At 44.1% G+C, this 25,445-nt stretch overlaps 2 protein-coding genes across 6 annotated transcripts in view; one reads left to right on the top strand and one right to left on the bottom strand.

The window, feature by feature from the left end:
• The first annotated feature begins 597 nt into the window (after window positions 1-597).
• On the top strand, window positions 598-21,434 carry MRPS18A (mitochondrial ribosomal protein S18A). Of its 4 annotated transcripts, none has more exons than XM_030448124.1 (7): window positions 598-732; window positions 875-906; window positions 2,900-3,004; window positions 10,297-10,420; window positions 11,199-11,265; window positions 20,676-20,841; window positions 21,190-21,434. In XM_030448124.1, exons 1-6 carry the CDS (start codon window positions 633-635, stop codon window positions 20,818-20,820), a joined length of 573 nt encoding a protein of 190 aa, XP_030303984.1. In that variant the 5' UTR covers window positions 598-632; the 3' UTR covers window positions 20,821-20,841; window positions 21,190-21,434. The 4 variants fall into 4 exon arrangements, with proteins under 4 accessions (XP_030303984.1, XP_030303983.1, XP_030303982.1 ...); XM_030448123.1 differs by having other exon boundaries at window positions 21,133-21,434; XM_030448122.1 differs by having other exon boundaries at window positions 20,676-21,434.
• RSPH9 (radial spoke head 9 homolog) overlaps window positions 16,037-25,445 on the bottom strand; it is a 26,084-nt gene continuing 16,675 nt past the window's right edge. The window contains exon 5 of one of the 2 annotated variants that reach the window (XM_030448121.1): window positions 16,037-16,149. In XM_030448121.1, coding sequence (XP_030303981.1) covers window positions 16,106-16,149 — 44 coding nt within the window. In that variant the 3' untranslated portion in view covers window positions 16,037-16,105. Of the gene's footprint in view, window positions 16,150-23,404; window positions 23,566-25,445 lie in introns of those variants that run through there. The other variant, XM_030448119.1, reaches the window with a different exon arrangement.

Genomic DNA, 25,445 nt, shown 5'->3' with positions numbered 1-25,445 from the left:
GGTGTCTGAAGTCCCACCTATCCGACATGCACCTTCAACTGGCACCTGTAGGCTACTTTCCACCAAAGCAAGAGGAAAAAGCTGAAAAATTAAGTATGATATAAAAAATTGTGGGAAAAGGGATCTCTCAACTGCCTGTAAGCTGCCCCAGACCTACCAGAAGAGATATTAAAACAAAAATGGAAATAATCTAAGATGGACCTACTGCTTACAAGTTTACAGCCTGGCAAAATGCTGCTTCAAATCCTCACCTGCCGAACTGCATAAACCCGTGCAGGAACACGCACTGACCTAAGCATCCCTGGCAGGTACCGATGTGAAACAGTTAGATTTGAAACAAGCCCCTTCCCTGCAACCCTACAGCTGGCCCGAAACACTCCCTGATGTAGGAGTCACTCTGGAACTCAAAACTCTGTAACATGAAACCAACACTACCTCTAGATTCACCTCCACACCAAGATAAATCAAGATTTTAAAATTAATTAATTAATTAATTAATTAATAACGGCTCCCCTCCCTGTTCTTTCCCTCAGGTGACAGGGGCGGGTACAGCTGCTCATCAAAATGGCGCTAGCAGAGCCCGCCTTCGCGCCGGCGGAACCGGGAGTGACGGAAGCGACGGCGACGGCAAAATGGCGGCGCCCGCCCTGCTGCGCGGGGGCTTGAAGCGGTTGTTCACCGGGATCTTCGGAAATGCATGGCCCTCTCCGCCGGCCCGAGCCCTCCGGGAGGGTGAGTCCGGGTGCTGCCCTGCGGCCTCGCCGCCGTCGGGTGTGTCGGTTGCCTTCAGTGTATTTGCACTGTTTCGCTGAGGCTGTGAGTCTCATCCTGTCCTCCCTTCTCTTTTTTTTTTTTTTTTTTTTTTTTATTGCAGTCGTGGAGGTGACGGAAGGCAACACGACCACAGTAAGTCCCGGCACCCTTTCCCCTCAGTACCTGCCCCTGAGTCGCCTCTCCCTCTTTCTTCCAAGCCTGTCCCCCACTCCAGAAAACAAAGGGCAAAAGGCTCTTTTTTGCTGCCTGAAAGACATCCCAGGGTGTGAAGGCAAAAGCAAAGTAGGAGTGCGGTGTTTGTGTGAGTTATGGGTCTGGCACCAAGGGTCAGAAGAGTCCCCATGTTGCTGTGAGGGGTGGGTGGCTTCAGTCAGAGCCACCCATGAGCACCAAACCTCTCCCCACACCGCTCAGAAAAGGTGGAAGTCCTGACCAGAGGCATTTGGGACCCAAAACGTCAGAGGCAGTTCCTTAGTCACGGTTTTGTCAGAGTAGTGACACTTGGCATGATTTTGGGTGGGAGGCATGAAGGAGGTTTGCCTGGTAGCTTTGTCACTTCAACCCTGGGCCAGCAACATGATATGACATTGGAAGATGGCTCTGTACCAGCTGTGTACTATGCAGGTCACTTACCTTAGATCTGTTTTGGGTTTGTTAACTACTGTATGTGCCATCGTGACTGCTGGTGATACAAAAAGCTTGCATCTTGGAGCATATTTGGTAGGAAACATCTTTCATTGAAAGGGGAATCATCAAAGAAAGGTGTTAAATACTGTAGGAAATCTGATCCTGAAAATAAAATTGAAGTTCTGAAATAACTGATAAAGAGCATTTTCTGAGCTATGGTTTAAGACAGGAAGGAAAAGACCAAATCAGTAGAATTAGAATTTTACTTAATTAACACTGTGTGAGCTGTTGAATTCTGTCAAGAGAATTGTCATTTTTTAAAAGAAGCACTGAAATTACTGAGAGGGGAAAGAAGACTGCATTTTTCTGCTCATGTTATATTTATACCAGTAGTAATCTATGCCCTGGCTGGATTCAGGTAGCACAGATATTTTGAAATGTTGAAACATGACGAGTAGAGTGAAGCAGGAATTATTTGGAAATAGCTAGAAGACAGTGCTAACCTATCTGTCCATAAATTATAAGGAGGAGACTGAATTTTTTTGCTTGCTAATGAAACAGACAAAGCCTTATTGTTCATGCCTTTGAAAACTGGATTTTCCTTCTTGTCGGTAGTTGACTTATATAAGTTGACTTATATAATATCAAATAGAATCAGAAGTCTGCAACACTAAGACTGTCAACAAAATTAAGTATAAGGTGTGATGGAAAGTCTCCTTTTCAAGTGTCACACTAGTAATCTTTATGTAAAGAATTAGCAAGCATGCCTTGAAATTGTTATAAACAAAAAAAGGAGGGGAGGAATGTGCACACCACCATATAGAGGATTGCTGTACTTTGTGCTCAGTCAGTTCAAAAGAGGTGTAAATTATAATCATTGAGTTCCAGCACAATAACTGAGACTTGAAATACAAAAGGTATGCATTGCAGTAGCAGAGCCTAAAATAAACAAATAAATAAATAAAGACACCACAAACCCACATCTTGTAACAGTTCTTTCTTGAATTTAATATTTGCTCAGAATTTTTCCTTATTTATCATCTAGCAAGACCGTGCATATTTTGGTCTACAAGGTACACCTCCAATTCTGTGACATTCTCTTATTCCCAGAAAAAAATGTATTTTAAAGCTTCTGCCTTAAGGGCCACTGGAATTTCAAGGCATGGTGGTTCAAAGGAGTACTGCAATAAATGGAATTCAGACATCTATGAGGACTTCACACTGTGAACTAGTTCACACTTAGTAGAACATATACAAGAATTCGCTAAATGGTTCTTTTTGCCCCTTAAATTTGTTCTTTTCCTCAAAGTCTGTGTAAATCCATAGTGCTTTGTTTATCTATGTTTGAGCAAGTTGAATAATGCACATACTGTTGCCCTTACATCTGCACAATACTGGTCAGCATGTTGTGGACTTAGGAAAAGCATTTATCAAGTCAGAGGTGCAGGTAGAGGTCCAAACTATGCCTGATCATTATAGCCTTTGAATTGTTTTCTAGATTGAAGGGAGAATTCTGGAGGATGCTCCAGCACCAACTCCTCCAAACCCCTCTGGCCAGTGTCCCATCTGTCGCTGGAACCTGAAGCATAAGTACGATTATGTGGTAAGTTTAATGAAGGAGAGTTCCTCTATTCTGATAGATAAATGCTGCTCTGAGATCTACATACTGCACAACCTACCCCTCCTGTCTTCTGCTGGGTGTTGTAAAGATAGTTAACTCCAGTTTTGCTTCTCTTGGGTGCAACAAGACTTAATTGCTTGCCTTGGCTGATGGTGTTCCTAGGAAAAAGAAGGAGCTCATATCACATAGGAGATGTAGAATTATACGCATGGCTATCTGATCCAAGAAAGTTGTAGATCTCTTTTGTTCCCAGCTACCTTTCAGCATTGATAGTTCAGGAGAACCAAACTGGAATGCAAAATTTAATTGATTCATTCAGGCCTGTTGTGATTCCAGAGAAAAAGACCTGAATACATCAATTGTTTGTCTTCAAGCTCTACCATTTCTCATTAAGTCATTGTCCACTAAGGTAATAACTAGTTTATATACCTTCTAAAACTCTTGGTGGCTATGAAAAGAGTATGTCTTTACTACCAGACAGAAACAGAAAAACACAGAAAAAAACAGGTTTCATTGAAGATTTTTGCAGAAAATGTTAATGAGAATTCTATTAATTAATGAGAAGATCACTAACACTAAATGTAGAAGATGGGAAGAAAATAAGATGCCAGCCAGTCAGGAACATGCTGTTACTAAGATAAGTAAGAGAAAACTTACTCTAAGTTAATGTCAATAGGATTAGGTTGAGAATGATACAAATGCATCTGGAGGAAAATAAACCTTTGTGAGAAACAAAATCTGTTCATGAGAGTAGAAAGGGACTGAAAACCACCTTGGCTGCAGAATGAATAAGTTGTTTACATGTAGTCCTAGCACACAAGAGAAAAATTATGGTTTAATATCTAGATAGTGTTGGCAATCCTGCAAATGGAAAACAGCAAGGAAAAATAGGTACAGAAGCAACTTAAACACTGAATTAGTTACAGACCAGTAGGCCTGGATTGCACATAGCCCAATTATCATAAGAGCAAATACATTACTTCACTTGCCATATTTTTTTAAAGGGTGAAAAACCATTCTAAGGAACTACCAAATGGCTTGAAAATAGCAAGTAAGATACTAAGTACTTGAGAGAAGAAAGAAAAGTGGATAATTAGCACTTGGGAAATCAAACAAAGCAACTTCCAAGTAAAATGATATAAACTAGGAGTAAAAACAACCACTTGGATAGGACTTATTATGACTCATGAATTATGAAGAACATGAGTACAGAATTAGTGCCAGACAAAATATGTGCAGATACTCCAGGCAGGTGAAACAGAAGATGAGATGTAAATTAAATACCAATTTAGTGTCTTTCAAAGCCTGTGTTGCAGAAATTAGGTTGTCTAGAGTGTTGTCAGTGAGTCTGACTCAAGCTGGATGCAATATTAAGCAGTAAAATAAGTTTGGGACAGGTGGATATTTACCATTCTCTGATCTAGTTTCTCAACAGTCTAGGAAAGCTCAAAATTCAATTAATTTGCAGATGATCATAGAATCATAGAATTGGCTGGGTTGGAAGGGACCTCAGAGATCATCGAGTCCAACCCTTTTACCACCGTTGCGGTTGCTAGACTATGGCACTGAGTGCCACATCCAGTCTCTTTTAAATAACTCCAGGGACGGAGAATCCACTACTTCCCTGGGCAGCCCATTCCAATGCCGGATCACTCTCTCCATAAAGAAATTCTTTCTAATATCTAACCTAAATTTCCCCTGGCACAACTTAAGACCATGCCCTCTTGTCTTGTTGAAAGTCATCTGGCAGAAGAGACCAACGTCCACCCGGTTACAACCTCCTTTCAGGTAGTTGTAGACAGTGATGAGGTCTCCCCTGAGCCTCCTCTTCTCCAGGCTGAACAGCCCCAGCTCTCTCAGCCTCTCCTCATAGGGTCTGTGCTCGAGTCCCTTCACCAGCCTGGTTGCCCTCCTTTGGACCTGCTCCAGGACCTCGATATCCTTCCTGAACTGGGGGGCCCAGAACTGGACACAGTACTCGAGGTGTGGCCTCACCAGGGCTGAAATAAATTAGATATTAGATATGATAATAGATTAGAAGAAATGGCAAATACCATTAAGGTACAAAAAGCACTACAAAAGCAGATCCAGTTTGTCCTGTGGTGCCCATGTTTGAATTCAGATGTTTCTTGCCTCTGTTTTCTTCATGGTCACTGGATTACGTTGTGACCAAAACAGACCAGTTACTTCCACTGGAAAGTACTTTTTTAAGGCTAATATAATTTTATGTGATTTTAAATGTGAGGAGTCAGCATCATCATTAAAGAGTAGTTATACAAATTTCCAATGAGCATTCATTAGCAGATTAACAACTCCAGAGAAACTATGAACTGATGCTCAGGGGTGAAACATGCCATGGGAATGGGTTAAATCTTGGAAATGTATGTAGAGTCTTTTCCTACTGCTGCCTGTGGTAGAAGACTATTGCACATGGAGATAACAGTGCCACTGAGAACCAAAGAAGCAGTTTCAGGCAATGTGATGCTGTAGAGCCCTGAGTACCAGGATTAGGAGGAGGTTGTTGGTCCCAACAATGTAAAGCATGTGTCTTAAATATGTTTGGAGAGTGAACCAGGGTTATGAATTTTCTTCCATGCTTCAGTTTCATTTTTAGATCCTGATTTCTACCGTTAATTATAGAGGCAAGAGAAAAACAAATGTGAGGGGAGATCATGCAGCCAGAATCCTGAGAATCATTGCTGAGATTGTTACTAAGAAATCGTAGTCCTGAGAGACAAAGTAGGAACTTGTCCATCCTGGCTCTCATTCAGTTTTGAGTGCACATGCATCTGATGTATGTATATTCAGTACTTCTGCTGCAAAACAAGGGAGAACTTGGATAAAAAGCGAAAGGGCAATGTGAGTTGGAATTTCAGAACTGTAGAAGGTTCTTACCTCTGTTTAGCAGTTTTCCTCTGTGTGGCTGATGAAAACTAGGAGCTTGCGTTTCTGGAGTAGACCATCTCTTCTACTTGAGTAAGTCCCTTGTATGTTTAAATGCTTTGTACCAGCCATGAGTTTTCAGGCTTTTAAATTAAAAATTTTCTGCACAAAAGTGCTCCAGCTATTTTGTTTTGCTGCAGCAGTGATGAGCAGCAGAATGTTGAAATGCAATAAAATGCAGGCATTTAACTGCGTGGGTTAATTAAACAGTGGCACAGTTTACTCACTGGTGGTTAATTGTCCTAAAAGTCTGTAAATTGAGAATAGCTATTTTTGTTAAAGATATAGCCTAGTTCATACAGCATAACCTCTAATCTGTACTTGGTAAGAGATCAGAATAGATGGATCACAGTGGCTCCTTTGAGATTGATAAACTGAGATCAGTCAGTTGCACAGAAGGGAAAGTGTGAGCTTTTTTGCTTGGGATGCTTGTAATTGGACTGAATGAGGCACTATGAAAAGGGAAGTGTTGAATTAGCCCCTGAGGGAGCTGAGTAATACGACCTCATAGGACTTTCCTTTTGTCATGTGCAACTAGCACAGCCTAAAGTAGTGGCATAATGAGTTACTTTGGCTGTCAGAGAACTGGGGGACCAATGTCTCCAAAGTTATTAATCAACTGAGCAGGCATTGTGCACAGTAGCAGGTCATGATTCCAACCTGCCTCAGCTGTAGTGTGGAGGGCTGCAGTTGTCTTTGCCAGTTCAGACCTTTGTCTCTGCTGAGGCTCAGGATAACAGAGCTCAAGGTATAAATTCCCACAGTTTGTGGTTTGTGTGTGTCTGCCCATGGGAACTGATACCTCAGTTGTGGTTTTTTTCATGTTCTTTGGAGATTAAAAATTTCTGCAGTCATTGTTAGGATGCAACAGTATTGAAACCTGGAATTCTGTAACAAAATGCCTGGAAAATGGTGTACAGCTCACTGGAGTAAGGCAGAAAGAAAAAACTAAACTATGTAACTGGAAATAAGGACTGGCAAACATGTCTGATACAACCCAGTAGTAATTTGGCTACACAGACAAAACTCTTCTAGCAGTAAATGAAGATTTTAATGAATCGTGCGTACACAGTCAAGGATCCTGCCTTTCAAAGCATCTGCAGATACTAAATTCATAAATGCCTCTGTGTTTTGGTTGCCATCCATTCACAAGAACATGCTGTACATAGTATTTCATTTAGCAAGTTTATCCAGCCCTCTTATAGGTGAAGGCTAAACTTGTTTTTTGTTTTCCCCCTTATCCACTTCAAACATCATTAGTCTGAGTAGGCAGTAAATATGTCATCTTGCTTTGGCAGCAATTAGGGGAAACCAAACTGTGAGCTTTGCCTATTAGCCCCAGATTAATTCAATCCAAGTTGTTTTCATCAAATGCTGCAGATTACTGGGGTGGGAATCTGGGTCCAGCCTCATGGGAGCTGTCCAGTGATTAAAGCAAATCCGTGGTTACAGGCTTGGCTGTTCACTAGCACAAAATGTGAATTTCATGGAACATGACGGCACCATGAGAACTTGCCAGATGTTTGGGTTTTTTTTTCTTTGACCACTCCATGTACTGCTTCACTTCCCTCCACAGCTGCCCCATAAAGTTGGCTGTACCTGTCTGCTTTCTCCCTGTGGTAAGACACATCTGTGCAAGTACTGTGGGAGAGGCACCTGGCCTGTTAACTGTGGAGATCTTCAGAAATGGACAAACCTCCTGTCGAGTGCACAGCATTTTAAGCCAAGCAGCGTAATTTGGAGCTGCAGCAGCTGGGACATAGATGATTTCAGTCAAAAAATGACTGCCACACAAGGGCGTTGGTCAGTTGGTTACACTGTTGGTCAGATGATAACAGCGGATTTTCCTGATTTATTTTCCACAGGAGAAAAAGACTGTCTCCCTTTGCTTCCCACCTTCCCCCTTTGCATGGAAACACTTGATAACAACCCCATGACTCCACCAGGCGTGGTAGTAATGAGAAATCACTTGGACCACACACACCCTTCACAAGAGCGTGTGGCCTACTTAGGCTTTCACGGCTGCAAAGACTGGAACAGCCTCAAACTTGCCATCAGCTCCCTTTTTCCTCTTCCCCACAGAGTAATGCAGCAGGCTAGCAGAAAAGTCTAGAAAGTTTTTCTAGGTACGTTGAGTTGGATGGCCCCTTTTTCACTTGGGGAAGTGATATGCTTGTGTTAAATGGCAAACTGAGCTCTTGGTGATTTTGAGAACTGGGTGACCAATGAAGAGGAATAAAGGGGATGGTGTCTTGCTCTGGTTTCCCCAGTCCAGTCCAGAGCATTTCAAGAGTGGCTGAAAGCAGTGCACTTGCACTCTGACTGGCCTTAATCCAGTTTCCACCAGCACAGCTGGTACCAACTGGTCCCCTGGTTACTGATCTTATTAGCAAGACCATGCATTAGCTGGACTGAGGACACTTCACTTCCTTTTTAACCATAGATGGCCTCCTAGGAGCTTTCTGATAGTTGCTCAGATATGCTTTTCTTGTTCTTTGGACAGCATCACTCTGTATGGTGGTTGGTAAGTCATTTTTTATGAGTGAGAAGTTGCCTAATGTGCCATGTTTTCAAAGGACCTGGGTCTGAAAATCAGTCTGAACACATTCATTGTAGACAAGTGGAGGTAGAAAGGAAGCCAGATACGGGAAGAGGGAAGTTGTGTGTTCTGATGATATTAATGAGGGTAGGATTGAAAGCGAGGGAGGGGAAGAACAAAAATAAACCACAAAACTCAAAGCAAACAAAAAAAACTTTAAATTTTGACTGCAGCATTTGTGTGACTGCATCTGTCAGAATCAGTCATTCTCACAAAGCCATACTGAATTCCAGCAGCCCCCTTCGGAGCTGGTGTTATGCAGCGGGGGTGGATGTGTAATTCCTAGATAGCTAAGTTTTCTGAATATTCATTTCATATCCACATGTGATTGTTTGCTTTTGCAAGGGCCGTAAATGAAACTAGAAATGCTCCAGGGAGCTCTTTGTAAAAGGGCAAAGACAAGAGGGTGGGAGCAGGTCTGGGAATCTGTGAACAATGAGCAGACTCTGGGTCACCCAAAGTGAAAAGCAGCAAGTACTCTTTGTTCTTGCCTCTTGCCCTAGACAAGAAGGGGTGTAAAGTGCTGAGGTACCTGGTTTGAGTTCCTGTTCTGTCAGGGTGTTTGCTGACCAGTCCCAGCATGCAGGCAGCCTCTGCATGGTCCAGCTGGCTCAACTGTGAGCATGTTTGCAGCAGTGATGGTGAAGTAAACTCTCACCCAGCCACAAGTCTATCAATAGATGGGGAATATACAAGCACAGAGTCTCCAGAGACCCTTTGGGCCAGTTTATGCTGATGTCAGCATCTCAAGGGGACATGCCCATATTGGTCTGGCAGGGGTATCTTTGCAGTGGTGTGTGTATGTGGAGCATGTATCTAAATATGTTGTACAGTTAATGGGATGCTTGGGGAACAGCTGTTGCTGCTGTTTGCCATCCCAGTTCTGTAATACTATCTGATCCTAGAGATCCCTTTCATTTTGTTTTTGTTAAGAGTGCTTTCTATTTCTAGAGCTCTGAATTGGAAAGGTAAACAGCAGTTCAGTCTAAATGATTCCTGAATCACAGACAAACCTTTGGCATGATTGGAGTGCTCATTCCATGCAGCATGGCTGTAACATCCCCATCTCATACACACACAGTCAAAGGACTGAAGTCAGCAATTTATCCTATTGGGTCTTTCTTATCAGCATGGGTTCTTTTCCTACAAAAAGCTTCTTCGTGCAAGATCTTGGACCATTTCTCTGCACTCCACCCCTCCAGAGAGACGTGAGGGAAGTTCACCATGGGAAACTGGATGAAAGTCTGAAAAGTAGATAGCAGAGAACAATCCTGCTCTGAGGGAACAAGGAGGAGGCCAGAGGTGATCTAACATCTGTGACCTTTAGGATAGCAGCTGTGGTGGCATTTTAAGTTGTGTAAACACTGTCCATCTGTAGGTCTTGTGTAACTGTGCCTGAGTACCTAGGACACATTATCTTAGTTAGAATCTTGGAGCAAGTGACAGTGAAGTAGCAAGGATTGCAGCTGACATCATGTGTTTACGCTGCTGAAGTCAGAGGAAGACTCAGACCATCTGAGTAACCTTACTGAGCTAAGCTAGCAAACAGAATGACAGCAGCAAAGACCACTTGTTGTCAAGCTGCAGCCAAAATGCCTAGGAGGGAATCATTGTTTTGTTTTGAGTTCTGTACACAGCAAGAGGGCTCTCTGTACACAGCACAACACCTCGGAATCCCAGCAGTTAAAGTAGCTGTAGCACTGATCATTTTGCCCCTCACTTGCTCTCTCAGGATGTTTTGCTGCTGAGCCAGTTCATTCGTTCTGATGGGGGGATGCTGCCACGAAGGATCACAGGCCTCTGTTTGGAGGAGCACAAGAAGATTGCTGTCTGTGTGCAGATGGCTCACCGTGCAGGTACCACCTCCTGAAATAACCTTTTACTGTGGGGTACCCATAGAGCCTCCTGAGAGGGGTCTCCCACCAAGTTACTTTAGTTCAGTGAGATGTCGTTGTCCAGCCACCCAGCAAAATCATTCTGGTCCCAGTACTGGGACAGGATGATAGACCAGAGACTACTTGTTCTGGTTTTTATGTGTCTTGGCTTCCTTCCTTGGCAGCATACATTTATTCCTGCAGAAATATCTGAGAAGTTGCTCAGTCTCTAACTAATGATTAAATACTAGCTTCTGAAATTGATTTAGCATAAGCTGGACCTACCCCATTAATAACATGCACCTGTCTGTTGTCTGGCAGGTGAAGACTTTTTAGCTTTACCCTGGTAGTAGGACCCAGGTTGACACAGTTGGAACATTGTGCTGTTCTTCATGCCTGATACCTGAGTTGTAGCCAAGTTAAATGGACTGAATTTTGACAGGGCACTGGTGTCCAATCAGAAAACAATTCCAGGGTGAAAATCTGACTATGTCCTCTCAAAAAGCCTCTTTGATGAGGCCAAGTGGCTGTGTCTTTGGTGTGTATTTGCACTCCACACCCAGCAGAACCTCCTAGCTTCTCTTTGGCTGGGGTGCAGGTTCAGCAATAACTAAAGATAAAATACACTTTCTGCTGCACTTGAGTTTTCACTGTGCTTCCCCTGTGTTGCCTGGCTTATGAGCTGTAATGCAACTTCTGGATACTACAGAAGCCAGGAGGCACCGAAAAATATTCTCATACCTTTCGTTTTCTGTTTCAGGTTTGTTGCCAGACCACAGGCCTCCACTTCCTGAAGGGCATATTTCCAAGAAACCCAAGCTCAACAGGTGAATAGTATTTCCACATCTTTTTTCTTTGTCAGGAGTAGATTGGAAGAGGAAAAGCAGTTCTTTTATAACTGGGTAAAGCATTCCTCAGGCAACAGGGTTTGTAAAGCTTACTCAGCATTTCAGAGGAGGAAGGTGTGTCACAGTATTCTCTTGTTAATCTTTTAAGGACAAACCACATCTCATTCAAACCATTTATCCACACAGGATTAAAACTGACACAGGTTAGTCTGCTCTCCCTTCCTCAGCCACACTTGCCTCCTCATCACTAACACTCAGTAGGGCAGTCACAGGAGGATGCTGCAGAGATGGAGTCACAGCTTCAGAGTAGCTGAGGTTGGAAGGGGCCTCTGGAGATCATCTAGTCCCAGCACCATGCTCAAGAAGGGTCCCTGAAGCAGGTTACCCAGGACTATGCCCAGTTAGGTTTTGAGTATCTTCAAAGTGTGGATCCTTCACACTTTCTCTGGGCAGCTTGTTCCAGAGAACCATCCTCGTAATGAGACAGTGGGTTTTTTACATTGAGATAGAATTTCTTGAGTTTCATTTTGTGCCCATTGCCTCTTTAACTGTCACTGGGCACCACAGGGAAGGCCCTGGCTCTGTCTTCCTTACACCCTCCATTCAGGTATTTATAAACATGGGCAAGACCCCTCTGAGCCTCCTTTTCTCCAGGCTGAGCAGTCCCTTGTCTCTCAGTCATTAGTGCCTGGCCCTCAAGAGCAGGAGGGTACCAAGGGAGGGGTTCCAGCAGTGAGTTGGGGGGCTGAGCAGCCACCAAGAACCTATCACAGGTTCCTGTTCCACTCTGCTCCATCCCTCCCTGCCCTTCCTGTGCAACAGGGTCTCTTCCCTCTCCCCAGCCTGGATGGCCCCTGGCCTTTGGTGGGCAAAGGGAAAGGCTGCCTCCTGCACTATGCTGGGCCCTCAGAGGTGCTAATCCTCTGTTTATGACCTCACACTCTGTTTCCATGGGGATGTCAGAGCAGTTTATGAACTTCGCATTAGCAGGCCATGGGGTTACCAGAGGCCATGGGGCTGTTGCTGGGAGAACTTAGGCTGCAGGGCTGGGGGCAGCCAGAGACTCCTGCAGTTCAGGTCTGGCTCTGTAGTGGAGATTTGAGGTAAGTTTTTGGAAGTGTCCCTTGTATATTAGTAGGCTGCACACTGGGTAGCAGTGAGGCTCAAATTAAAAGAATCTACAATAATACAGCCCTGTAGCCATCAGATACTTCACCTCTGAAAACTTCTTTTTTCCTGGGATTCTTTAGTAGTTGTGTCTATCTAGCAGCTGTGGGGTGGAGCACATTATCTAGTTAGCATTCACATAGCAACCCTGCATAGCAGGTTGAGACAGGAAGTGGTAAATCCTGTATCTTGCTGGAATCACACCAGAACTCCAGATCTGATGCCCTGGCTCTTGTAAATTGTTCCATAGAAATGTAGTGAGAACAAAGAACAGACACCTCCGGGTATGTTCTCTATGCAATTAGGTGCTACAGCTCTAAAATTAAGATACTTAAGTTGGAGATTAGTATCCAGGCCCTCCCTATTGTATAGCAAGTCCCTCCCTACACCACCCTTGTTGTTCTCCTCCCAGCAAGGGAATGCAACAAGGAGGGTGGAAGCAGAGTTGGTAAAAGAGATCAGAACTGTTGCTGAGGAGATGCAACAGCATTGAAATATGCAGGCTTTGGGGCCTGGGTGGAAGCAAGAGTATAGGTTCAAGAAATCAGATTAAGAGTTTTGGTGGTGGGGCTGGAACTAAACAAAAGAGTCCCAGAGCCAGGATGGAGTGCATAGGTGCTTCAGGAGTGCTCTCCTGGTCATTCATGATACTGTCTTCCTAGCCTGATGGAAGGGGAAAGCTCTGTGTTGGGGAGCCTTGTGGAATCTTGGCCATTGCAGTTCTGTGAGAGTTTTGACTTTCATAACCTCACCTGTGCTTCCCACATTGCTGTGTGAAACAGTAGCTGGCACCTCTTAAGGCAGGAGATATAAATTGCTTCTTCTAGCCTGAGGGATACCCACGTGCTGAAGATATTCAACTAGTACTTATTTTGAGAATAAATCCAGAGCTTTTATTAAAAGTTTCCCACATAAACGACTTGTCCAAGCTTACCTTGTCTTTGCCTCCATACTTGTTACTGAAGTTTTATGTAAGTCTGTAGTAATTTGGGAAGCACTCAACCAGGGGTGGTGCTGCCAAATGCAAGGGAGCTGGCAGGGGAGAGCAGAGGCAGAACTGGGCTGGGACTTTTGAGTGGAACAAGCTGCCTTGTGAGTGCCATGAGAAAATGTGACCAGGTCAGCCTGTAATCCTGTCTGGTGTAATATCAGGGCTGCACACGTAACTTAACCTGTCCCTTCACTGCCTTTGTGTCTCCTGGGTTTTTAAGTGTCAGTACATGAAGGGACAAAAGAGATGTACCATATCATAGTAGTGAACATATCATAGCAGACAGTGCACTGCACAGTTCAGTGATGCCTTTTCCAAATCCTTGAGACTCAGCTCTTCTTGAGCTCACTGTATTGGCTGCTCACCTCTGAGCCATGCTTACCTCTGGTTAAATGAGAGGTAACAGTGCCTTTTTGCACTGCCACTATAGCCCTGGGAATGCCAGTGGGGAGAAACTGAGGTACCCCATAATATCCTTGGACCCCTTGTTAAAGCTCTTCCGAGAGAGGAACACAGGTAATGTACATTCCTGAACATGAGTTGAACCACCCCTTGTGCTCTCCAGCTCTGCCTGCAGTGATGGATTTTTCCATGCTCCACCAGTGGGGGTCTTCTCTGATTGTGGTGTCCATCTCCTCTACAATAACTAAGCAGACACAACTTTAGGAGCAGACTGAAGTGACAATGTTGTAGATGCTAGAGCTATTGAATTGCCACCATCTGCTTGAGGGACCTTTGATCTGATCTGTGAAGGAGCCAGGAATCCATGCCCAGCAGCTTGCCCATTGCTGTCCACTGATGTTTGCTAAGGAGAAAGATGTGTCACTTGGCTCTGTAGCAGTCTGGTCCTCCTTGGTCAAGAAAAGTCATGTGGAAACAGGAAACAAGCCAGCAAACAGAGATGGACACAGACTTGTATCAAGGCTGCAAACTGAGATGGAGAGTTCCCACAGGTGGGCTAGTAATATCCAGTATATTGGGAATGTAGTCCATTCCCAGTCTCATGTCCTCTGTTCCTCCTGTCTCTCCATCTCACGCACCTGCACTTTTGTGCCATCAGGAGCTTGCACTGGACATGGAAGAAAGCTTTGTGTACAGAAGACGCTGTTCCTGCTATACTGTTCTGAAATAGGAAGGTGAAAAGAATACACAGAGCACCACAGAGGCTTATAGTCTGTCTCAAGACTGTGACAAGCTTTGCCCTACTGAAGGACAGCATTTATTTCAGTCTTGTCTGTATTTGTGTGCTCACCTCTTCTGCCTTGAAATTCCTCTCACTGCCCCCCATAAACCATCTGTTGTCTTAACTCTTCACTCTGAATGGAGAAATCTTTCGCTTTTAAAGGAGGGACTTCTCAGAAGTCACTGTCTACTCCAGATATTACCCCATATAGTTCTATGAGAATTCCTGCTTTCTGGGGACAGAAAATCTTGCACACAGGTGAAGAATGTTTTGGTGATGGTAGAGCTCTTGACATCAGTTGCTAGGGTGACAGGCCAAGATGAAAGCCTAAGATAACTTTAGGGACTCATTCTACTTTCACCTCCTGAAACTGAAGGAGAGTCACTGGGGAGTGTAACTTGAAGTGGGAGTCAGAGCCCAGCACCTCTACCATAATGTGACCTGAGTATTCACTTACTGCAGGTAGATTGTGGATGCTTAGCAGACACAGAGCAGCACCCCTTGCCTGGCTGAAAACTGATTCTTTTATTTCATTGATAAAATTCTTACTTCATTTGGATGAGCAATCCTTTTCATTCCTCTCCAGTCTTGCAAAGTTCTGGTTGATGATCCATTTAGCTAGTTTTTTTCCAAGATTGTGTCAGTATTTTTGAGAGCAGCTTCATCTGCTGCCAAAAGAGGGACAAACCAGCCTGATGAAAAACTGCTTTGTCTCTGCTCCTTGCCCAGGGGATAATAGATGGGACAGCTTCATAGGAGAAGATCTATGGCTCCTGGGCAGAGGTGCTAAGGAAGTACATAAAGAAGGACTGAATGTCTATTTTTGAGAGTACCCGAAAAGCTGCTACTCAGCTCTTCAGTGGCTGCACTTGTGGCATTCTTGGACAGAATGTTTGGCCCATGTCAGGATCACTCTGTTTAAAGTGATCCAGCTTCAAATACAAAGTGTCTGGAATGCACTAGCTATCACCTAGCTGAGATTAAAATGTAACATGCCGCCGTATGGAACTATCAGCAAACTCTCTTGTTTTAACAAGGGTCAGGGGTGTTGCCTTGCTGTTGATCTAGTGATGGGAAGTGTGGATTTATCACCCAGAACCCCTCTGCTTTCTCTGCCCCTCCAAAAGGTGCTCTTTTGGTGCTTCCACAGTGATGTTTACAAAAAAAAAAAAAAAAAAAAACCACAAAAAACCAAACACCGAAACAGTATCCTTGCTCTGGTTTCTGAAGTAGTTTTATTGTGTTTCCATTGTATGAACTTTGGACATTTCTGCATGCCCCAGATTACTCTGCAGAGAGATAAGAATATTCCTGCTTTGCACTGGGTCACTTGACAGCTGGGCTCCCCCTGCACACCTCACCTCCTGATCCTATTTCTACTATTGAAACGCAAGAGGAAGAGCAGAATGCTTTGGGAAGAAGTGGCCTCCAGCTCCTGCCTTGTTCTTGGTCATCCAGCTGTCTAGCACAGTAAGGGATCACCCATCCAGGATGTAAAGTAACAGAGAGGAGGTGACTGGAACTGCAGAAGAAGGAATTACATGAAAGTGAAATTCCTGTTTGAGCCAAGCTCTGTGTCCTAGGGGTGGTAGGAGATGTGTGAGAACACCTCATGGTCAGAATTCAACTGAGGACCACTCCACAGCTATCTCTTCTACCCCCTGCATTTGGGACACTCTCACCTATGGCAAGGTGAGGCTTGCCATAGTATTTCTCATTTCTGGAACTTCAGTTCTTTGCCTTTTTGCTTTCTGCCTGGCTTGTTTTTTGACAGCAATAGCTCATTAATGTTATCACTGAACTACTTTACTAGCTATGGACACTTCTGCAGAAACATGGCCATTGGAGTAACCACATCATCCATAAACTCGAGCCTATCATCCTCCCTCTCTCTTCTGCATCATTTGTCTGCAGAACTTTGAATATGGAAAACCCATGAAGTTTACCCCCATCAATGCAGAATTACTCCTACAGTTCATTTTCTCATGTTTGGCCCAGGCTAGGGCTTTCACTGTTTCCAAGAAATGATTCCACAAGCAAATGTGTCTTGCAGCCAAGGACTGTTCCCTTATCTTTAGCCTGAATTCTCTCTTTCATAACTTCCTGCTGTTATTTCTGCTTCCATTTGTGTTTCAGCCTGGCATGTTCCAGTGAAATGCTGCAGAAACAAAATATTTTCACTTGCCCATGAGGCTGAGGAAGGTCTTGGGGATTTTACCAGAACTGTGCAGAGTAATGGACTGTTTTCTTATTCCAAAATCATGTGTGTAAGGCCACCATACACCAGAACCATTTGGGAAATGGTCAAGCACAGCTGCAGGTCAGACTTATTTCCTTGCTTTCAGGAATGGAAACCTGAATAGCTCAGCAGTTTTCTTTCCAGCATGGAAGTTGTCACATGGATAGTGTGGACTAATGCTCTGTCTGGAACAGTCCTGAATTCCGGTCAGCACCTAGATGGTCTCTTAACGTAAATATAGCACTCATTTTCTTCTGGCCAGTTCAAGACACTTGTTAAAGTGCAACACTGAAGTTCTTCCCTTTCCAAAAGGACTAAGGGATGTCACAGGTTCCCCAAGTCTGAGGCTTCTACAGGAAGAACAGAACTTGGCACAGATAATCTCCAAGTCAAACCCTCTTCCATCACCCAAACTGAAGAAATTGTTATGTGTTAGGAAGGAGGCAGGTTCCATATGAACTCCTCATGAATTACAAAATTCTCAGGCCCTGTGGACACCTCTCATCCCTGGGAGCAGAATCTGGTTTCACTGCTATCAGCATTTTACTCCAGCAGCATGTGGTTTCTCTCATGTTCATGGAAACTCTGCTATGCATAGCATGTGAATTCAAAAGCAAAGAGCCAGAGCGGCTGCAGGTGAGCAAAGCCAAGAGGTGTCGTGGGAAGGGATGTGGCAGGGAGGAGGCAGTCTTGCCAGCACTTTGATCGAGTGCTTCCTGCAGTCTGTAGCCCTCTGCCTTCTGCTCTTAATCCAAACAAAAGCCAGATTGAAAAAGTTCAGTGAGGGTTCAGAAGTTCAGCCTTGAACGGCACCGATGTGGTCTTTGCTTGGGCTGTGTTCAGGACTGCAGTTGCCCCATGGGTAGGTCATTGCCCTTCCCCAGCACATGGAAGCCCTGTGCCTACTCCTAGGTGTTAAGCAGCAGCCCCTGAGTGGGAAGGCTTTGAGGTCCTTCTGCTCACTAAACAAAATCCATGGAAACAGACTTCCACATGCCACATAGAGGTAGTTGCAATGACTGCAGGTGATTAACCACACTCGTTTCCATCCTGTTTATCTTGCCTTTTCTCATCAGAAAAATCCCACCAGGATTCCCATCACGTTTTGTCCAATTTGTGCAGCTGGAGTCTGGAGATTCTGCTTGTTGCCCAGGATTCTGCGGTACTCAAGGGGGCAAGCAGAGCCCTTAAGTCGGTTGCCATCCCTGAGATTGGGAGTTCTGTCCCCATTTGTCCAGAGTGAGAGCTCTGCACACTGTGATAGCAGGTTAGGAGAATGCAGACCAGCTGCATTTGACATCATCACATGGAGGCTCTGTCCTGACAGCCCTTGTCTGGTTGAGAAAATTCAGACCATCTGCCAGTGTGTGTAGGTTATTGTAATAACTCCCCAAGACAAACCATGTGATGGGATACAATGGGTAGTTGGGTGACTTAGCTAAAAAAGGGGGTATGCTTTTGAGAGTTTAAAGAAAAGTCCTGTGTGCTGGGCTTTGAAGCTCTCATGTGAGGTTTGTGGATTGTTTTTACTCCCAGGGAAAAAAAAAAATCTGCCTGTGAAACAGTAGGAACTGGGGTTAGTCAAAGAGGAAAAGGAACTTTGTAGACTGACTGCTCCCAGGCATCAGGCTTTTGCCACTGCTGAATCAAGGTAAAAAAATTAAATAAATAAAAGGAGGCAGCAAACAAAATAGGACAAGTTTGAGTTAGGGACAAAGCAAGTATTAAAAGCGCTAAAAGCAAATGTGCTCCAGGAAGGGAAAGCGTCCAAATGTCTGTTTCAGCTAACAATGAAAAGCCCCAGCCTGCAGTCCCCAAAGGAAGCCAAAAGCCTGGACCAGAGGGCTGGATTAGACCTGCTCAAAAGAGAAATAACAAAAGCTTTAAAATCAGGCCATTACTAAATCCTCCTTCCTATGCAGAATTGGGGTGTGCACTTCCAGCCCCCACACAGAAAAAGAGGGATTTCTTAAAAAGCCACTGTCTGTCTAAACCTGCACACAGCATTGATGTGTATCTCACATTCACACATTCACTTCTCTCCCAGTGAGATCATTTATTATCACGGGAGCACTTTCCCGTAAGCATGTAGACACGTGACTAGAACCACACTTGGCACACTGATGCATGAAAACAATTTGGGATTTTTTTCCCCTCCTTTAAGTGCAGCCTTGCAATATCAAAACTCACACTACAGACCTTCGCATGCAGCAGAACGGAATGTGAAAAGAAGGACCTAGTCCCATGCACCCCTAAAATACCCCTACAGCTTCTCCCAAAGGATCTGCCTTGCCATGGTTCTTTGCCAGATTCCACACTGGGAACCTGTGTTTGGACACTGAACTCCTCTTGCATGTGAAATCAGAGTCTCTCCTGCTTCCTGTCCTGATGCTGTTATGTAAGGGATTCCACTTGTGCACTAGCATAACATTAAAGGTCAAAAGGGACTAATTTAATGCACACATAGGAGAACAAGTGGCTCGACGCTGTCTCTCAAATACCTCCTGCTGTTGCTTCTAGGTGTTTTAACTATTATGAACTCCTTAAAGCAAAAGCAAAGCATTCCAGAAGTGGCTTTGTTTCAGTTGCAGGAGCCTCCAAATGTGATTAATTTTTCAATTTGTGCTGTTCAATATTGCTGAGGAAGAAAAGTGCTTAGAAAATGAGCTGTTGTTACACAGTCTGTAGCTGCCCAGCATAGAAAGCTTTCTTTGTAGTTCTCAGGAATGTGCCAGATGCGTTCAACAAATGCATTACATGGTCTCTGCCCAAAGTTCTTAATATCTTAAATTTGCAGGATGCAAATAAAAGGTAACAAAGCTGTTGGGGAGAGGATGACTGATTGAGGTTACATTAAGACCATGGGATTACTCAACAGAGGCATGCAAACATCGCTGGACAAAGTTTATCAGTCTGTTCCAAATTCTAATTTGTTGGGAGCATTGTTTGTGAAGATTATGCTAGGGTTTCACTTTGGATCTTTATTGTCTGAAAAGACTCCTCTTTCTCTAAGGGTCTCTATTCCCTTTGCTACTGGTAGCAAAAGATTTAAAGCCTAACAAAACTTCAGGCCACCCAGCCACAGGGTAAGATTTCCAGTAACTGATTCTGGATCTGAAATTCCTTGCCTGTTTGCAAAGCCAAGTTTAAAACTTCAAATGGTAAAAAGCAGAGGGTATTTGCCAGACTTCGCCTTTCACAGAGATTTGTAGATGTGATTATAATTCCATTCTAGTACTTCTTATATTGTAGGTTTTGACTTCTGCACTGGTGAGCTACAAGAGTATTGTATAGAGAATATTAAAGCAAATTTGGACAAATGAAACTACAAGACTAGGCCATAAACCCATCATCTCATGCAGAAAAAATAACCAATCATCCTCTGAAAGTAAACAAAACCTTTATTAGAGACTATGTCTCACTGTGAAATCTTGTAATTAGCTTTCCTTACTGAGGACAGCTGTTGAAATAACACCTCCCATAGAGACTGGATGCTCCTGGCACTCCAGGTTTGCTACAGGTGGACAACTTGCCAGCAGCCTGTAGATTACACCTGATTTGTTTTGTGAGACTGGAAGTCAAGCAGGTGCCAGTGGATTTGGTACAGAGGTACAGCTTAGAAAGTTCCAAACCAAACAAAAATTCCTTTCTAGTGATTCCTTCTGAATTAAGGGAGCTCTGCTTACAGTTATTCCCATTATGAAGAGATGTGTGGGAAGGCAAAGGCTGTGGTGCCTGCTTCTGCTTCAGTCTAAACATTTTATCAGTAATCAGTCTCAAACTGAAATGCATTTGTGTTGTTTTGGCAGGTATCTGACTCGCTGGTCCATCAAATCTGCAAAGCCCATCTGGAGGAGGGGCCCGAAGTGGTGCAAAAAGACCATGCCAGTCGGACACCCTATACTGCAGGATAATGTCAAATATACACACAAGCCTCTCTATTTAAACCACTAGTGGCTTGATTTGGCACAGTCAGTAAGCACAGCTTTTTTACACTGTTCTGCTTTTTTTCCAAGTTTGTCAGTATCTAAAATTTTCTTATTCCAAAACCATCATCAGTACTGTCAGTACTGTCTCCTGTGAATGAGCTGCTGTCTGCTGCTCTAGAACATAATATTGAGCAAAGCAAAGTTCCATGTGCAGAATGATTTGGAGAAAGCATGGGGCAAAGAGTTTTACTTCAAAACCAGAAATTATCTGAAGGCTTTTTGCCTCATTGTGGTCCTGGACTGGGTTTTGAAAAAGTTGTTTTCCTTCTTTTTCCAGCAATGAATGGTGCTTCCTTGTTAAGATGTGTTCCAACTCAGATTTTCCTCATTTCAGCTTTTGTACCCATGACACTGACAGAAGAAAAAGTCTCCTGCAATACTAGGTTTCTGTGGCAGTGACATAAATTATTAATTATTACTGTAATTAAATATTTTTTCACAATCTGTATTATCCATGCTTTGCAGCAGAACAACTGTGGCAGTGGCAGACAGGCACATGTGCACCTTACATGTGCCCCGGGATTCCTAGTTTGTGCTTCACTCCTGGATCTAGCAAATACAGAATGCTGATATCTGTGATGATTTGGCCTGGTTTTTTTCCCCTTGGAATTACATTTTCTACAACTCTTCTCTGTCAGTGATACAGCAGCTTCCTGGGATGATTTGGGGCTGATAGGTATGCATAATTTTCCATCCTGTAATTAAAAGGTGGCAACATTTCTCTCCCATGTACAGTACATGTATGCCTTCCACCTACTAACCACTGTTGTATGAGGAGTGCTCCTTAAGGGCCTGTTACAGGCTCATTGTATTTATCTGGGTCATTATTGCTTTACCTCCATTTCTTTGATATTTATCTGGGGGCTACAAATCAACACAACTTTTTTATGGACTGCTATCCCACTTAACCTTACACTTCTTTCATCAGAATCATCTATTAATAGTTGTTGGCGTGGACAGGAACAAAGAGTAAGCATAAACACATTTTTTAAAAGAAATCAAATTATAGAATCATAGAATCATAGAATTGGCTGGGTTGGAAGGGACCTCAGAGATCGAGTCCAACCCTTGAACCACTGTTGCGGTTGCTAGACTATGGCACTGAGTGCCACATCCAGTCTCTTTTTAAATATCTCCAGGGACAGAGAATCCACCACTTCAGTGGGCAGCCCATTCCAATGCTTGATCACTCTCTCCGTAAAGAAATTCTTTCTAATATCTAACCTAAACTTCCCCTGGCACAACTTAAGACCATGCCCTCTTGTCTTGTTGAAAGTCATTTGGCAAAAGAGCCCAACCCCCACCTGGCTACAACCTCCTTTCAGGTAGTTGTAGAGAGCAATGAGGTCTCCCCTGAGCCGCCTCTTCTTTAGGCTGAACAACCCCAGCTCTCTCAGCCTCTCCTCATAGGGTCTGTGCTCGAGTCCCTTCACCAGCCTGGTTGCCCTCCTTTGGACCTGCTCCAGGACCTCAATATCCTTCCTGAACTGAGGGGTCCAGAACTGGACACAGTACTCGAGGTGTGGCCTCACCAGGGCTGAGTACAGGGGCAGATTCACTTCCTTGGACCTGCTGGCCACACTGTTCCGGATACAGGCCAGGATGCCATTGGCCTTCTTGGCCACCTGGGCACTCTGCTGGCTCATGTTCAGCTTCCTGTCAATCCAGACTCCCAGGTGGTTCTTTTTAGCCTTACCTTGTGAAATAGAAGCTCTAAATTAATCCCCTTGAGCTGCCCAGGATCTTCTTGCTTTGGGAGACAAAGCCTAGACTTTTTTCACTATATTGAGATAAAATCTCTGGGTGACCATCTCTGTTTTATGAAACTTTGAAAACTTCAGCCTTTCAGAATAGAAATGTATTTCATCTCCTACATACATAATTTACTATGTCTTCTAGCCCAGGTCTTCTCAGTGAGCTTTACTAATGGAAAAGTCACTGGATTACACCATTGCATTGAAATAAATCCCAATCAGCACATTTTGCAGAGGACCAGGTGATGCCCACAGTTAATCTTTTTCTACAGTTAAGTTCCATGAGCTGGAAAGATCAGTATAATTTTGGTGAAACCCAACATCAAAATACTCTCTTCAGTATGCGTCTCAGGAGTTCAGGGTTTAGTAGAGATCCCTTACAGTAAGCATAAGCTTTCTACTCTGACTCCAAGTCAGAAACTGGTTTTGTTTGTCATTCATGGATGACAGCAAGCATTCATTCTTCTTGTTTCCAAATGAGGTTTTGTAGCTTTTTAATCAGGCACATGGCCTAGGTTTGATTTCTGACTTAGGGCTTCACCTGTCATGGAAGAAAATCCCATTTGTTACTATCTATAGGATCTGCAGTGACACATTACTGGCAATTCAGTCTGGAGGGGAGGGCTGAGGGATTGCACACAGTCAAGTCCTAGGAAAAGAATCGGGGCTAGAGTCCAGGCACAGAAGAATCCTGCTCAAAGTGCAGTGGTTTCACGCATTTATTAGAACAAAGAATAAACAAAAATCTAAGTAAAAAATCTAAATGTTCTCGAGTGCTCATCCCAGTCAGGAGAGTCACAGCATGAAGGGCAGATCTAAATTCTTCTCACCAGTGCCAAAGTAGAGGTAGCCGTACTGCTTGGTCATTGGGACGTGGTAGAATGTCAGTCCCAGCCACAGCAGGCTTCGTAGCACCACCACACTGTCTCCTCTCTCTAGCTGGACAGTCCAGGACCCTGTGCAAGACATATGCTATCGTGAGTCACTGCAAAGGAGAAAGAGACAGCATTCTGGAGTAGGCTTTCCTTAAGCTAAGAGGATTATGGTGGGTTCTGCATAACCAGTTAACAGTGCACAAGGCTGCATTGGACTTTGTGACGCCTGAGAAGAAGGAAGTTAGGGAGACCAGAAAACTTGATGCCCATTCTTCTTCTGTCAGCTCAGCATTTCAAGCTGCCCTCATTTCCAGATGTCTGCATCTAGCTTCAAACATAGCATGTTCCCACGGCTATGATGGTAATTTCAGATGCATCACAAGAAGGGACCCCCAGAGCTCCAGACTTGTATTCCTGATCCCTAGGAGAGGATACAGCTATTCTTGGCTTGTGAGTGGGCAGTAGTTACTCTAACAAGCTCTGCCACCTACTACTAAGTCTAACTAACAGCTATAGAGAGCCAAGATTAGCTATAGCAATCCTGCACAGGTATGAAATTTCTTCTTAAAATAAGCTTGTAGCATTACTAGTGGGAAGAAGGTGGCACTTTTCCCAGGAGGACTGTTTTTCCTGCTGCAGCAACTGGAAAAGAGGGAGAAAGTGAAAAGCAGGGTGTTTCCTATCTCAGAGAAGTTTACAGAAATGGTTAATTCTCCTCCAGTCTTTCTTGGCTTCACCATTGAGGAGGATGTGCGTGGTAGGGGCAAAGGGATCAGTTTCCACATTAATTTTGCTTTGGCGCTGCAGAGGAGGTTGAGAGCCAGTGTGAAAATTCAGTTTCTCCTGGATGCAAGGAGCTCTGAGCGACCAAGTATTTATTTTGCATCTGACAGGACAGCCTGGGAACAAGGCTGGAGGGGAAGGGGGCTGGAGTATCAGCTTGGATTCAACACCAGAGGGAAGGAGCTGCCAGGAGAAAAAAGTACCAGCTTCAGCACCCAATCTGTAATGCCTGGAGGCTACAATACAGGGAAGAAGGTTCCTACTGAATGTCCATCTAAAAGGAAAATCAGCAGATCCAGATACAAAAAAATGCAGTTGGAGCTGTCAGGCTATTACTGGCTTAGAGTCAAGCAGTCAGCCTATCTGGACCCAAAGCCAAAACTTGCCAATTCCAGAGTAAGCAGAAAGCCCATAATGTGTTGGGCCAGTTAGACAGTATTCATCCTTGTAGATAATTTTAGGCTCATCAATTTATGCTATGACTCATGCTTACTCATGTCATGGTTAGACTGGGGAAGGGCTTCTGTGATTGCTGTCAGCTGCCAGTCCTCCCCCTCCCACTAACTTCTGACTCTTGGCCAATTTTAGTCACATCCAACAAAGGGCTGAAGGGCTTCAAGACCCCACGTTCCTACAAGTCACCACAGGACGTGGCCCAGGGGTTGACTGCAGCTCCTGAAGCTATTTGTTTGGTCTGCCAGGAGGTGCAAGGAGGCACAGGCTGTTTGTCTTGCTTGGCAGCCAGAAGGCAGGAGCAGGCTGGGCAGTTGGTGTTTGCCCCCTCTGGGCTTTTGCATACTCGCAGTACATGTGGCCTCTGCTGCACTTCATGGCAAACTACAGTAGTTGAGGGCTTGGTAGGAGGGAGGTTTAGGGGCAACACCAAAAGGTAGCTGTAGAATCAGAAAGGAACACACCACAGTTCAAAGACCTGTAAAACCAGGTGTCATGTTCTGCTGCTCACCTGTCTCTTTGTATTTCTGCACTTTTCAAAATTCTTTTTGGACACCACTGTTTCCCCTCTCTCCTTCAGTAGTAAGTTCCTTGGGTTTGTTATACCATAATGTGCACAACATTAAGTCCTGTGTCACCTTTGTTACCTTTCAAAGTACCCTCTCCAGTTATGTGCAACTAACCCTCTTCAGTTATGTGCAACTAAATGAAGAGTGAGAACAGCT

This window comes from Calypte anna, chromosome 3 (assembly GCF_003957555.1).
Source record: "Calypte anna isolate BGI_N300 chromosome 3, bCalAnn1_v1.p, whole genome shotgun sequence".
Lineage (NCBI taxonomy): Eukaryota > Metazoa > Chordata > Aves > Apodiformes > Trochilidae > Calypte > Calypte anna.
The sequence above is the reverse complement of the archived record's forward strand: the minus strand, read 5'-3'. Positions and strand labels throughout refer to the sequence as shown.

Coding starts and splice junctions, on each gene's coding strand:
- MRPS18A (XM_030448124.1), top strand. CDS start 633: ATGGCGGCGCCCGCCCTGCTGCGCGGGGGCTTGAAGCGGTTGTTCACC. Junction 10,421..11,198: donor GCAGATGGCTCACCGTGCAG/GTACCACCTCCT, acceptor TTTCTGTTTCAG/GTTTGTTGCCAGACCACAGG. Junction 11,266..20,675: donor AAGAAACCCAAGCTCAACAG/GTGAATAGTATT, acceptor TTGTTTTGGCAG/GTATCTGACTCGCTGGTCCA.